General features: G+C 43.1%; 1 protein-coding gene across 1 annotated transcript in view; it reads right to left on the reverse strand.

Moving 5' to 3' along the window:
- Positions 1 to 941: 941 nt before the first annotated feature.
- DCC (DCC netrin 1 receptor) overlaps positions 942 to 15,939 on the reverse strand; it is a gene marked incomplete at its 5' end in the record, with an annotated part of 102,927 nt that continues 87,929 nt past the window's right edge. Inside the window, 2 exons of the mRNA XM_061349039.1 lie at positions 942 to 3,599; positions 5,546 to 5,688. Of these exons, the coding sequence (XP_061205023.1) occupies positions 3,510 to 3,599; positions 5,546 to 5,688 (233 nt within the window). The remainder of the gene's footprint in view (positions 3,600 to 5,545; positions 5,689 to 15,939) is intronic.

A 15,939-nucleotide genomic window follows, 5' to 3' on the forward strand; every position in this document is an offset into this window, starting at 1 on the left:
AGATCTTGGCTGTATTGACGTCCAGATCCAAACTTGGACATGATCAAGGTGATATGCAAGAACAACAAGCAGATTATCTGCCCCTCGTTCAAAAAACTAAACAGCTTCTGTGAATGAATGAAATTTTCCCCAGAAGTAAGTACCTAAGACAAAAATGCTGAGCTAGGGAATGCTCAGTCTTTTAAACCATTGATATTTCTCCATTGTAAAGTCTTGGAGAAAAAAAGGAAAAGAAAAAGAAAAGAAAAAGGGAGCGGAGAATTAAAATAAATTATAATAAATGCATCCATTTTTGGTGGTTGTTTTTATTTCCCCACCTGTTTATGGCAGCCCTGTTGTACTGATTAGCTGATGATCTTCCATGGTAACATCGAGCTTCACAAGCCCGTCACGCATTGACGGATTTCTCACTGCATTTTTCTGGGAGTGTCCATGGCTGACACAGTCACAGTCTATAAATACCCTGGCAGTTGAGGAATTTGTCAAAATACAAAGATCTCAGCCAAGCTCACCGCCAATAAATAGAGCATCGGCAAAATACAGCATGGGAGTCTTGTACTAAAACATTGGAATTTTGCAAGTTATGTAGTCCACACATAAGGCGAAATTTTACAAGAAATGTCTGGTTAATAATTAGGTAGGTATTTTTGATTTAGTACAATTAATAATTGTACTAAGATCATCCTCAAATGAAGGCTGGGAATGTCTCCAATGCTCCTTAGGACAACAGCAACACTGAAAACCAGTGTCGGGTGGCTCAGGGCAGGTGAAGGGTAAAGCCCTTTCCTGGTTGTCAAGTGGAGGTCTGAAGGAAAATAAACAAACAAAAAAAAATCCCCCAAATCAGTGTTTATATGGAATAATTGAGTTTTACTGGTAAATGCTGAACTTAAATTGAAATTTCTTATTTATTAAAGGGGAAGGGGAGATGCTGTGTCTTGCTTGAGCTGAGACAATGGAGTTGTTCCTTCCTGTGGGCAGAGTACATGAACACTTGTTTTGGTGTTGACCTTGGCCTTGGTCTGTGACTGGTATTGAATTAAATAGGATGAGCCCGAAGACAGGTCAGTTTCATACAGCACAAGAAAGGCCGCACTCACACGAGGGCCAGATCAACCTGCAGGCTTCAGGGGCTTCGTGTTGAGTCCAAGATTGACACCTCAACAAAGTGAGGGGGCTGATCAATGCCAAAGCTCCTGGACACTGCAACCCTTGTGTCCAAACCAAGCCAAATCCAACTTGCAAACCTCTTTGTGGCTCATCTTACTGTAGGCAATTTGGGATTGTTTTACACTTGCTCCTGGATTAATATTCCGTGATTTAAAAAGGTGCAGTGATGCTCTCTGAAGTTGTTGGGGCAGTTTCTGTTCTCAGCTCTCTTGCTGCCAATCAAGTTATTTCATAAGTGATAACTGAGAAACAGATTTGACCTTATGTTCTCATCTAAAAAATGTCAATCTCTGCAAATACGGAAGGGGAGCTATTAAAAAGTGACATAAAGTCTTCTTTTCTTTTTTTTTTTTTTTAGTCAAAATAGAGGTAGTGATTTTATAGAGCCTGGTTTTTCATCGGGAAAGATTTGTGCATTTTACTTCTAGCAGAGGCTTTTGGCTACAAATCTTTCCAAACTGGAAAGCTCAGTCTTCCATGCAAAGAAGATTTTCTCACTCCTGAGAAATATTTCATTAAAATCTTAGCAAATTGAATAACGGGGCATTTTTAAAGGAGCATTTTTGCAAACACACTGGAGTTCCTAACGAAGCATTTGAATTCCTCCTTGACATCTGATTTCCCTTCCAACAAGGGGCCATAGAAAATAATCTGAATTATTACTTCTGTTGCAGTGCCATTTTACTCAAAATATTTTATTCGGAGATTCAGATATAATTACCCACCTAATAAAAGGAGCTATTAGGTTGTAAAGATCCTATCCTTTCCATGCTCTTTTAAAATTATGACCCACTCAAGCTTGAAATCAAAGGCAGAGCTGAATGGAATAATTCATCTGAAACTCTCTTATTGGGTTTTGCAGCCTCCTAACTGATAAATATGCAAATTAGTTCCCTTTTGGTGATTCAGCTGCATAAACAGAGATTAATGCTGAATGCAGCCGAAAATTTAGCAGTAAAATGTATGCACACAAAATCTAGCCAATTCAACCAGTTATGGTTGTCAATAAACACTGTAATGTGCAGCTAAAGCGCTAGGACAAGGAGAGGGAGTCCCTACGGATGGTTCGCGGTATCCGGCTGCTCTCTGCTCTTCTCTTGCTGTTCTCATGGAGCACTGCTGATCTCAGCCAGGAAATACCACACTTGCAGGAAAATACTCCTAAAGAATGTATCAGGCATTTACTAGCCTTTGTGGTTCTTCCTCCAGGCTCATGTCCTGCCTCTGGGAAGCACCACGCCATTGGCGTCCTCATCCTCTGCCCATCATCACCCAAGGTGGATGGGTCATCGCATCAGAGACATCCCGGGATGCAGAGTGGATGAGAAAGGCAAGGAAGGCAAGGGAGGCAAATTCAGCTCTGTTTTTCATTCTACTCCATCTTGGGGTGGCCCCAGCAGTGCTTCCCAATGTCATCATGGTCTGGCACAAAGGCCACTCATCCGCAGACATGTTTTATTACAAGCTTAAGCGTGTAATGACTGCGTGTCAGAGAAGATTGCTTATCACGTCCTCCTTTCACAAGTGCACACCGGCTGGCTGGCATCAGTCCGCCAATGCAAACTCAGACTTTTATTTTTTCCCCTTTTTTCCTTTTTTTTTTTTTTTTTTTAGATTTTTACATTCCTGGTTCTCTGTTTTTCCGTACATAAAACATTAACTACGAGAGGAAATGCTGAAGTGGCTGAGTTCTACAGCCACTCACTAATCCCCACCTCTCGTGAGAGATAACTGACAGAGACAACAAAAGAAATTAGTAATTTGTCTTTTCATTTTGTGCTGTTGGGAAAGCTTCCAAATTTTTGGTGTTGTGGTGTGATCATCTGCTATGGGTGTTTTTGTAGTCAGTAATCATATATTTAAAAAAAACCCAAAACCAAACGAGTGACCTACAACACTGTCTCATTAATGGCACAGTCTATGTTTAAAAACATACTTGCATGAGGTAAGACTAGATCTACACAAAGAGCTACGAACCTCTACGGAGTAAAACATGAGTTAGTCATGACAACTTCAGCTCTACAAATACTAGTAGATCAAAATGAGCAATCTGGTAGCATCAGCTAATGACCCCATGGTGACAACGTCATTTGCCTTCATGCTTTCATCGCTTTAGATGCCAGATCTGAAGTTCTGTAGCATCTCCATTATTATTCTTCACTTCTTCTTTGTTTTTCTTTTTAATCATTCCTTTTAGAGATTTGCAGGCATCTTCCTTGCGCTGAAGGAGTGATACCGGCAACAAGATGATTTGTGATGGGGTTGTGTAAGTGGGTAGTATGAGAGAAATCCTGGTACTTTGCAATGCTCCGGGATAATTATCACCTCATCAAGAGCTGTTAGAAGGCTGAGCCTGTGATAGCATTGAGTTGCTTCATTAGCCCCTCCAAACTGGCCATCTGTTCACTCAGATCGTCCTGCTCATAAACCTGCAAGTGAACAAACACACACACATAAGCGGCGGGACAGGGACCGAGACCCCTGGATAGAGCCAAGGACACAGCCCCATCGCAGGGACCTCCCAGGGCCCCCAACAAGGATGTCCTCCTCAGGGACCTGGAGCATCCAGCCATGGCTTGATGCTTACAGGTTGGCAAGCAAAGCCTCTCTGGGATCAACACAGGAGCTGAAAACCAGGGGTGACCATGCTAGAACAGTGTGAAATGTTAACAGCCATCCTCTGAGTCCCCATTGTCTCAGCTCCCTCCCTTCCACTGCATGCATGCATGTTTGGGGGGGGACACGACAAAACAGAACCAGTTTTAGCACCCAAAAGAGATGTAAAATGCTCATATAAACCATGTTGTATTTCAGAGCAGGTTGCAACAGCTGATCCAGCAATTAGCTGCATTTCTCTTCCCTTGCTGGTGGTTGGGAGTTTCTACCATAGCCTTTAGTGGGAGCTGAGGAGTGGGAACTGTTTTCAGAAGCACCTAACTGGGCAGTCCTCTGGGGTACGGTCAACTGGGGTACGGTCAACTGGGAATCTGCAGCAAAACCCACAGTTGGCAGCAAAACTGCACCTCTTCTTGGGAACCACTGACCTCAGACACGACCAAGGCAAGAGCAAGAGGAGTGATCCCCTGCTTCCAGACACTGAGGGTGCTCCAATACTATTTACTTCATTACCATTTATTTATTTTGCCCAATAAAAGATCTGGCACTGCTGTATAAGCCCTGCAGTCCCTGAGGTGAGATGGAGCAGGCACCTTAAGAAAGCACCTACAGAGCCAAGCTTAAAAGAAAACTGATCTCCAAATTTTAGCCTTTCACCCCAAATTCTGACCACCTGATGAGCTTGTTGCCTGCACTGCTGCTGCCTGTAACTGCCTTCACACTTGTGGAACTTGAGCAGAGACTATTCTGAGAGCTAAATTGTGCTGCTGTGATAAGGTATTGAAAGCTGAAATTGCACTTCATGTTACTAAATGTCTAGTGTTAAATTACTCCTTATGCCAGCAATTTTACAACGGAGGGGATTTTCTTTCCCGTTCCTATTCCAGAAAGAGATTCCATGTCTCTTAATCATCCTGCATCCCCTTTACCAGCAAAACATTAAAATCCCACTGTGACTATATGCAGAAGGATATACCTATGCCGGTGACAGCCACAAGCAGGAATCCAACACTGGTGTCCTGCATGAATCAAGCAGCAGACCCAAACCCTCCATACACATCTAAAGAGAATCTTTTGTCTTCAGCCAGGTTGAAAACACCGAAGGATTCACTACCAAAATGTTGGACATGTCGCTGCAATACTGCCTGGCAATCAGTTGTCCTGTGCAAGGAGATGAAAAGACGTGGAGCCCAACATGTACTTAATATATTTCGTTTTTCCCCTTATTCATTTTCTTTTGCACAGTTTCATCTTCAGAGTCATGCAAGTCCCTCCTCTAACAGAGTCTTAATAGGAGTGAAAAGATTATTCTAATTACTCTATCTTTCAGTTTCACTTACCTACCCCTTCAGTGTTACTTTTCTCACCATTATCTGGTATTACTCTATACTAAATTTTCCTGCCAAAATTATTTTCTTCCCTTATGGCACTTCTCGCCCCCTTTTCTCTTCTCCTGATATCTCAGTGTGCTGAGGAGAGGCTGTGAGAGCTGTCACATGGATAATATTAACACAGAATTGAAGCACGCACTTCTCCTCCACATCACAAAGTCCATTAAAGCCAACGGCAAAGTCTTACTGGCTACCACAACTTTTTACTAGGGTTCTAACAGCTGTTAGTGTAATGTGTGCAGTGTAATACCCTAGGTAAGGAGGGATGGGTGGTCATCTAGAAATCGATGTGTAGATTGGGGATTAGAGAACAGAACTCGATGGTGACGAGCCCTGCAAGCCCGCTGGCTCTGACAGATGGCTCTTACGTTTGCGGAGTCCTCGGCCTGCTTGTGTCCCTCTTCTGCAACCTCTGGGGCTGTGGGCACTGAGACGGGCAGCAGAGGTGACCTGGCTTTTCCTGCCAAGCCAAGGGAGGCAGTTTTGACTTGAGCCTTGGGGAGGTTAGGCCCTGGAAAAAGAAGTAGAAATCACGGCATGAAAAAGGGTGAAATTTGGGGGATCGCAGGTGAAATGCAGGTGGTTTTACTGTTGTGTTTACTATTGGTTTTACCATTCATCTTCAGCTGTAGAAGTCTCCTTAAAGGTCTTTTCCAACCTTGATTCTATGATTCCCAGACGGACTTAGACTGATTCTTCTAGACCAGGTTGGACACAGGAGCTTGGAGCAAGCTGCTCTAGTGGAAGGTGTCCCTGCCCGTGGTAAGGGGTTGGAACTGGATGAGCTTTAAGGTCCTTCCCAACACAAACCAGCCTGGGATTGCATCATTCCAGGAGAAGCACCAGGGCCAACACAAACACTTTCTAAAGCATCTTCAGTTATATTTGAAGTATTGCAGGTGTAAACCCCACTGCTGCACCCAACAGGAATGACGCCCAAGGCTGATGGGTGAGACTGCAGCAGGTTTGCACTTTCCTGTTGACATTATTTTTTGATGAAGGATGCTCTTCTGAAGAAACAAAATTTTTCACAAGGAAACTGAAGATTTCCTGGGAAAATACCCTGAAACTTGGCATTCCAGGAAAACGATGGAATGTCGGGAAGGGAACTGACACATTGATGTTGTGTTTGAGGGGGAAAATGAGATGGAAGCGCTCCTCCTGCCCACCCCATGGAGCGGCAGCACTGCTGCTTAGCAAAAGAGGTATCAGCTGCAGCACTGCTTCAAGCGCTGCCCTTTAAAGATGCATCAGCTGCGATGCCTCAGCTCACTTCCAGAGGGAATTAAAGATTCTTTGTACCTTTAAATCATTTAAAGCATCAAAGAGTAAAACCTGTGTCCTGGACACTGCCTCCAATGAGCACAAGGTGCCTGGTTCTATGCAAGACACTGCCGGAGACCCGAGGGCTGCCAGGTGGAACAAGGGCACACAAGACGTTGGTTTTAAGTACATGGGGATAGCTTTAAAGTTAAAAGCTGCCTTGGAAAGACTGGCTGAGGTCATGAATCTCGTGCATCACAGAATCAAGGCCAAAACCGGGGATAGCATCTTCAGATTTGCTTACTGCCAGCGTAGTCTTGCTCCTCTGAAGCTATGCCTTGAACATTCCTATTAAGTGCATAGGGACAAATGCATTCCAGTGAGTGTCTTTGGCACTTGTGTCATCCACTTAGGTCTCCAAAGTTTATTCTTCCTGCTTTCTCTATTAACATTAATCCACTTTGATGCTCTAAGGCAAGTTTCATGTTCATATCTTTAAATATGCAATCTCCAGGCTAATACTTGCTTGCCTGGATGCATCACGTACCAGGGACAGCCAAATCCCACCAGTTATACCCACCAGGTAACAGCAGAACCTTTCTGGCACAGGGGCGACTCAATGTGGGAGATTTTAATCTCTCACAGGCGTTGGGCACAATTCTTATTCTGCTTATTTAAGACCAATTGAAACCATGGAGATGAATTGTAAATACATTTTCCCTATCTATTTCCTCAACTATAACATTCAGCAAGTTCTCTCCCCTTTTTGTGTTACAAAAATAAGTAGTATAATAGGGAAGGCATCAGCTTTAGTTGTCAGGTAGGCTATTGTCCACTGCATCAGAATTGGATCAGAGAGAGAAAAATATGGCTTGAGGCACTCAAGCCATAAAATGTAGATAGAGGAAGGGGTGTCCCAGGAACGAGCCACAGGACAGGTTTGTATGAGGCCATCCATGGGCTCAGGAGCACTGCCAGGGATGGGGCAGCCACAGCTTCTCTGGGCACCCTGTGCCAGCGCCTCAGCACCCTCACAGGGAAGAGCTTCTGCCTAAGAGCTCAGCTCAGTCTCCCCTCGGGCAGGTTCAAGCCATTCCCCTTGGCCTGTCCCTACAGGCCCTTGTCCCAAGCCCCTCTCCAGGTTCCCTGCAGCCCCTTTAGGCACTGGAGCTGCTCTCAGGTCTCCCCTTCAGGAGCCTTCTCTTCTCCAGGCTGCCCCAGCCCAGCTCTCTCAGCCTGGCTCCAGAGCAGAGCTGCTCCAGCCCTCGCAGCATCTCCATGGCCTCCTCTGCCCTTGCTCCAACAGCTCCACGTCCCTCTGGTGTTGTGACATCCTTCTGATGTTATGCTATATCATTAAGGCATGAAAGGAATGCTCCTAAGCCAGGAGCAACACTGCCTGGGGAATAACTCCAGCGAAGGAGGGCAGGCAGCTGCTGCGCATGGAGCTACTGCCACTCTCACGCCCAAAATCCAACCAAATCCATGCTGTCAATATTCTTACAGCTCCAGCAGTAGCCAGGAGACAAAAGCTGCAGATTAATTTTCCTGTATTTCGAAGATCTGTGTTTACATTTTTAATTAGTTACACAAAGGAGCAGAAGAGAGAATAAAATCCCTCCTGAGATCGAGATGCCAACAGCAGCCTTCCAGTATCTGAAGGGGGCCTATAGGGATGCTGGGGAGGGACTCTTCATTAGGGACTGTAGTGACAGGACAAGGGGTAATGGGTAAAACTTAAACAGGGGAAGTTTAGATTGGATATAAGGAGGAAATTCTTTCCTGTTAGGGTGGTGAGGCACTGGAATGGGTTGCCCAAGGAAGTTGTGAATGCTCCATCCCTGGCAGTGTTCAAGGCCAGGTTGGACGAGGCCTTGGGTGAGATGGTTTAGAGCAAGGTGTCCCTGCCCATGGCATGGGGTTGGAACTGGATGATCTTAAGGTCGTTTTCAACCCTAACTATTCTATGAGTCTATGATTCTATGCCTTCACTCTTCCAGATCCTGTTCAACAGCTAAAAGTCTTCTTTAACAACTGTGCCTTCAGACCTCCTTGCTCCTCAGAGTGAGAGGATACAGATATCCCCAGAGGTTCGTTCTTCAACATTCAAATCAGCTTTTTGAAATAGGAAACATTTTCTCTTCCTCTTCTAAATAGAAAGAGCTTATTTCCAAAGAAGTGTGTGTGTGAGCACGCACACACTGACACTCAAAGTGTACACCAAGCGTATTTTACTATGTATTTCATACACTGAGAATCACCAGAGCCTGATTTAAAACACATAAAGAGAAGGAGGTAGCACCAGCACAAGCAAATTAACTCTAAGCAGCCTGGTGCATAGAGTGTGGATTCTCAATGTTTCTTTCCCCAGTGCTTTGAAAACACCTGCAGTGCTCAGCAAACAGATACAGCTGCAATTCTATAATGCTATAGCACTGATTCTGTTCTAGTAGTGCCTGTGTGCCCCGCAAAAGCGAGATTTATCTCATTCCAGTTGCAGGGATTCTGGATTGCATCCTGGGATATCACTGCAATGTGAAGAATAAATAATAAGGTGCAGCCACTGTAGAAAATTGCATCGATGGTGTTTATGGGTTAAATAATGGACCCAAATAGTTTTTCTTTATACAAGTGACTTCTCGCTGTGACTTGCTGAGTTTCCATGGGCTGGTGGAAACGCAAATATTTGATGTGGTGGTGAGGAGCTCATGTGAAATGCAGAGTGTGTTGCTATTGTAATCCTCTAAATCCCATGCTAAAACTCATGTTTCTCATATGTAACTCATTAATTGTAGTAATTGGACTTAAAGACCCACTTTTCTGCACAAAGACAGATGTTTCCTCCTGGATATTGTTAATGAGAAGGCATAATGATGGATAGTAAGTTCAGTTTGTGCATCTTTTTGCCCTTTAGCACTCAAAACCAACAGGCAAATCGTAATGCTCATAACTAAAACGGAGCTGAGAAGATTTTCGTTAAGCGGAGCAGTGTATTTCCAGTTCTCCAGCAAATGCTCTACAACAGTGACTGTTTTCCAAGGTATTGCTTATAATATGTAATTATACAAGAGTCGAGCCCTCTTCCCCCAAAGGATGTTAAAAAGACCAAGTAGGGCTCTCTCCAAAAGAGTTCTAAACACAGGAGGCTGACACGCAAAATAACCCACTTTATGCAAATGAGCAGCTAATTAAATTAACATTGCATTGGTTTCCAATGTTTTCCAGCTCAGCAGGACTCTCATGAGTTAACAAAAGAGGATACCGTGGCAGTGGGACCGCAAGAGGCAGAAGATGACAATACCTGTCAGGTGTAGCTCTGAGCGGCCCCAGGGTGGATTTACCCTGTTTAGAAGTTTCATTTTCTCAGCAGGGTGATTAAACACTTCACTGGCTCATTAGCTAGATAATATATGGCTACCAGGTGCAAATCCCAGCTACCGCTGCTCCTCTAAGGCTCACGCTGAACGTGCTGCCGTACCACCCTGGGTACTCCCAAAGCACCGCACATCAGTGCGATCCTGTGTCAAGCCAAAAAGCAGCAGTTCTTATAAATCTATACACATTTGTGCTTATCAGGACATATGTTATCATGATGGACAGCAAGTAAAACCAATAAAGCATCCATCCTCTTGATAGCAGTACTTTGGGAGAGCTGCTTGGCATTATTTTACTTTGAGGTATGTCAAATGGAACACGGGATGATGTACTCAGCCAAGTGAGAACAACTCATTTCAGGGTTTCTTCTGTTCGCATTGCAGGCTTCTCAAAGGCCCATCCCTGGAAGCAGGGAGGACAGCGAGCTGGAAACTCAGCGTCAAGAAGTGCTCTGTTCCCACTCAGTGCATCTGGGGTCTGTATCCACCTTGAAGACCAAAAATTCTTGTGTGGCTCATGTGTAACAGGCGTTCTGGGTAAAGACTCAAAAATGTGATATGGAGAAAAAAATAGACTTAAAGTGAAGGAAATGGAGATGAATGTAAAAAATTGAAGGAGCTAATTTATGGAGCTACAGCATGAAGATATGCTCGGTGGCTAATACTGAAGTAGAAGGCAGAGCTCCTCGAGATGTGGATCTAGGACTGATTCTCAATATTTTGGTACATACAGTAAGTGTGTGATTATGGAATCTATTACTTGCCAAAGCTTGGAAATAAGGATGGAGCTGGAATAACATTGCAAGAGAACTGCAGGGACCTGTATGCCTATCTGCTGCTCATGCAGACTTCCAGGCTTTCACAGCGAAAGGTTCACCCCTTCAGCTGAACTTCACTTTGTAAGAGCTGTTTAAAAGGTGTTTAAAAGTGAGGGATGAGTCCCTGCTGGCTCTTTCATCTCCCTCAAGCACCTACGGAAGGAAGCACCCTTCAAAGTTTGAAGGGAAGTTGGACAAATTGTCTTTCTGAAGATCCAGATTCTTGGCTGTAGCAGCACAGTGAGATCCTGTGAGTGGCACAGAGCAGACACCCAATAATCAGAAGGCTAGAATTACCCAGGAATGAATCACGCTTCTGAAAGAAAGGAATGTGAAGTTTTGACATAAATTCTGTTGGGTCTAACAGAAGAAAATGAAGGAAGGTAAAAACCTGCGTGTTTCTGATTTCAAGCCTGCAAGTGGGAATGTGCCTCAGAGAAATCAACTATGACCTTCAGATATACAAGAAAAGCAATTTTTTGGCAGAAACAAGGCAAATAGCAATGCTATTTTGCAAACCACTGGGAAGATCCCATCTGGAAAGCTCTGCACAAGCCTGAGGACTTGCATGCAGGAAAAGGGAACCCTTCAAAGCGTTGAGAGGGGTTTACTGACTGCCAGTGACACAGAGGAAGAGTCTATGTGACAATCTAAATACAGAAGAGAAAATGTGATGGGGTCAGCTCTGCCTGCAATTCCTGCCCTTCCCAGAAGGATTGTGGTAGTTTGGTTTCTGTAGGCGGGCCTGCAGAACCCAAAGGCAACAAGAGTCTTTCCATTAAGCTCAGTGGGATGTGGATCAGGCTCACAATGCCAACATGCTCTTCACCAACAGCTGGGCTTATGAAAGGTGAAACATCAGGTAGTGGTCACAGATAAAGAAGAAATCTAGCAGTTTAAAGGATGTTTTCCTTCCTGTTATTCTGCTTTTGGTAAACATGTACAACCATCATCAAAGACAGTGTGTGACAGCAGGGAAGACACAAGAGAAACTCTGAAATGGGACTTTTGCAGTAAGATGCATTGTGCTGTATATGGGCTTCAGTTTTTAACCTGAAGCCATTTGATTACAGATATGGACAAAATGCTCTGTTCAATACTTGATTAATCTAAAGCTGATTTTTTCTTTTTTTTTTTAGTTGCTGGTTTAGGATTTTCAACCAAGTAAAAAATAGTTTGGGTCAGGCAAGGTATTTATAGGCATGTCCCATAAAACTGATTTAGAACTTAAAAGTTCCAAACTGGGCAACCAGCCATATCCTGGACTACATCAAAAGGAGTGTGACCAGCAGGTTGAAGGAGGTGATCCTGCCCCTTTATTCTTCTCTCATGAGACCTCACGTGGAGTATTGTGTGCAGTTCTGGTGTCCTCAACATAAAAAGGACATGGAACTGTTGGAACAAGTCCAGAGGAGGCCACGACGATGATCAGGGGACTGGAGCACCTCCCATATGAAGATCGGCTGAGAAAGTTGGGGCTGTTCAGCCTGGAGAGGAGAAGGCTGCGTGGAGACCTCATAGCAGCTTCCAGTATCTGAAGGGGGCCTATAGGGATGCTGGGGAGGGACTCTTCATTAGGGACTGTAGTGGTAGGACAAGGGGTAATGGGTTAAAACTTAAACAGGGGAAGTTTAGATAGGATATAAGCAGGAAATTCTTTCCTGTTAGGGTAGTGAGGCACTGGAATAGGTTGCCCAGGGAGGTTGTGAATGCTCCATCCCTGGCAGTGCTCAAGGCCAGGTTGAACACAGGGTCTTTGAGAAAACATTCCATGATTCTGTGATTAACTGGAGCTGCTTCTAGGAACAAAGATCCGCAGGCACGGAGGAATCTGCACGGGTGCTCCCGCAGCGATATGTCATAGCTGAAAGAACTCACTCTGGAAAACTCCAGTTATTTATGAACGCTTCTGACAGCAAAGAGATTGGCAGCCTCAGCTTCAAGGCTGGGATGAGGGGCTGTATAACAGCGCCAAGCCAGATGTTTCCACTATTAAGCAATCAAAGCTGGTGAGGTGCACAGCTTATCTCGCAGTACGAAGTGGTAATTTGCTCACAAAATGTACAACAGAAAATCGCAAAAGGATCAAACTCCACTTACGGGCTATTTGCTATTTCCACCGGTAAAAACAATGTCAGTTTAAATGACTTAAAAGCTGAAACATAAAGACGAGAATAACATGTGGAAGTGAGATTACTTGTAGCTCCATGGCAGGATGTTCCTCTTTAAGTAAGACAGTGCCTCTCAGGGGAACAGAATATGTAACTATGTGAAAAATATTATTTGAAGACTCAGTTTTACACTAAATGGGGGAAAAAAAGTTTTTCGTTGAGAAACTCAGTTTTTAAAAATGTTTTTTGAGATGTTAATCAACAGATGCCAGTGAAATTTTTCCAGAAAGAGGCAAAGTTTAATTTAGAAATATTTGATAGTGGAGAAACAAATTAAAAAGAGAGAAAAAAGAGAAAATCCCAACAAAAAAGACAAAGAGATCGTTTAATCACTCTCCTGAATATGGTACCAAGCAAGTACTGGGATTGACTATTGAGGAGGCTTTTGAAATAGCACTGATGAGCTTCACACATTCTTATGTGCTACGGCTTCAAAATAGGTATAGAAATAGTGAGTTTGGAAAGGGCACTTCAAAAAACCAACACAAACTGCACAAATACAATGAAAATATGCGAAAGATTTAGACTCTGCTTTCTCAGCTGCTCTTCGTGTTTTGAATCTATTTGTTGGAAATACTATGTGGGTAAGTAAGTGTTTGGGCAAAAGTGACCTACTGGCTGCGACTGCTGACGGATAACACATGCACTTAATACAGATAAGCTGTACACGAAGTGGAAAAAGCTCTATTTCTCTGCTTATGAAACACAGGGACATAGAACAACCCTCCCTTCAACCTTTCTATGGATTTTCAAGAGAATTATTCAGAAAAAAAGTTTTTTTTCAATTATTTCACTGAAACAGATCTTGAAATGGATCATTTGCATCAAAGGGGAATCAGTGCATTTACCCAGGCAAGCACCTGAACCCACACTTCACTTTACACCTTCCAGTAGCCCTGTCAATTTTAATGAGACAACTCAGGTGTCTCCAGTTATCTGCATTCTAATTAAAATCTACTGGACTGGGACCAGCTTTCTCTAATGGACAGGACTGACCCTTCCATGGCACTGCTGTGTCAATGTGTCTTCCAGCTGAATGGAGAAAGTGCGTTTTCATACAAAAGAAATGTGGAAGAAAAAAATTCCATTTCAGAATTGAAGGGGAGGGGTTGTAGGTAAAGGATTATGAAATAAAAGAATCGTTTTCCTTTGAGTCAGGGAGTTCTAGTGCAAAAAAGCCAGGATTTCAGAATAAAAGGTTCAGGAAGTGACTGATTTCCATATTTTCAGTGAATTTATAGACCTTGCTTACTGTAGACTGTGATAAAGAGAAGTCCATAATCTCATTTGCATTCATCATTAAAGTAAGAAACCCCCACCCACCCCAAACTCTTAAGCCACAAAGATTCTTACACTCTGTTAACAAAAGAGTTCTTAGTTGCCTTTGAATTCAATGACTGAATTCAAATTAGAAGCCATAGGTTTAGGTTTTCGCTTGTATTTTTTATTGGCACTGGGATTTCTTTACTGTGAATGGTAAACTTCGAACTCCTCCTTCCCCACAGGACCCAGAATTTCGTTATATAGCTACTTAATTAGAGCTAATTGATTGTTCAGAATAAATGCACTCACATCACTCACAAATTAACTCCCCACTTTGCACGAGAGGGGATTAAGCACTCTAAAAACCAGATAGCCATTAAGTGCACAAGTCTTACACCAGAGGATTCTGAGTTTATGTCTCCAAAATTTGCCTAATTTGCAGCCAAAAGTTTAATTCTTGGAATTTCTCTCTCTAAACACTCCACCTGAGATCTGATAATGAAGGCACTTGTGTAAGAGTGATTCTACCAGCGCTCCTGTGAGGAGCCGTCTATTGTCAGCATGAGTGAAAGTTAGTCCTTTATTTCCTCTGTATTCACTGTTCTAAAGATCACTGTAATTTCAGCAACTGCTGAGGCTCCAAACCCTTGCTATTTGAGATTATTATGGCTCAGGAGTCACTGCTTAATACCCATATTCCCTTTTTTCCTCTTCATTTCATCTTTTATTTATTTGACTGTTAGCTTGTGGCTTTAACATAGGCTTGGCAGACCTTCAGCCTTATCTTGTTTATCTGATTCTTTTCTTACAAATGATTTAGAAATAATAATAGTAATAATAGAAACACCTCAAGGAGTTCATTTTCTTACCCGGCTTTCTTATCCCATTTGGTTATGAAAACAGTGTGTGTGCCAGCCTGGGTAAGGAAGGGTTTGTGCTAATGTTCAGGTAATACTCAGCTACTGCTATTTACACAGGGATGTTTACCGACAGATTTCTTCATCTCACTTTTTTTTTTTATTCCCCAAAACACCCAACATTGAAAAGACAGGATTTTTTATATTTCTTTTTTCTTTTTTTTCCCCCCAAAGCAGCAAGGAAATAAATCTTGAGCACTTCACTTGCAGTGCAACCATTCCCCTGCAATCCCTGCCCAGAGCTAGTTTGGGACATACCTTACCGCTCAGCAGTGGGAAGGAAAACCAAGTTCAGTTTTGCTGTAAAATCAAGTGGTTTTAGCTCTGGGCTATCACTCAGTGATTCTAGGAAGAGCTAGACCTAGACAATTTGGATTTCTAGCTACACTGTTTTGGGGAAGAACCAAAACATGCAGCATTTTTTACAGCTTCACAAAAGAGCCTGAAAAGGCTGAAGTTCCAGGACTGTGACATGATATAAACTCCACCACTTCACAGGCAGCGTTTTCTATCACTGCGCACTTGCTTCTGCAGAAGAAAAATGACCTCCTAATTCAGGTTCATTTAAAGTGCAGCTGATCATTAAGACCTAAAAGGAATTTTCATTTGTGAGGGGGAAAAAAATGTCTTTCCTGTCCATTTGTGGAATTTATGTCAGATCTATAACGCAGTAAGCTCAACACTCCATCAAACATTTCCTATTTAGCCTGAAAGGGGGCTAAGTCAAATCACTTATATGCCTATGTGTATGATTTGCAAAGGGGAGCAAGTACAGCCACAGTGGGGATTGGATTCTGACACCTACAGAATAAGTATTAGGAACCTCAAGTGCTCGATCACAAATCAGTGATGAAAAAGTGAGATCTCCTAAAAAATATGAATGGGAAGAGCTTAATGTGAAAAACCTAGATTTATTTGGCTCAAGGAAGAAAAAAAAAACAGGAAAAGAAAAGAAA

Source organism: Neopsephotus bourkii, unplaced genomic scaffold (assembly GCF_033783945.1).
Source record: "Neopsephotus bourkii isolate Nb327-2 ecotype Australia unplaced genomic scaffold, CSIRO-AGI_Nbou_v1 NB_381, whole genome shotgun sequence".
Classification (NCBI taxonomy): domain Eukaryota; kingdom Metazoa; phylum Chordata; class Aves; order Psittaciformes; family Psittacidae; genus Neopsephotus; species Neopsephotus bourkii.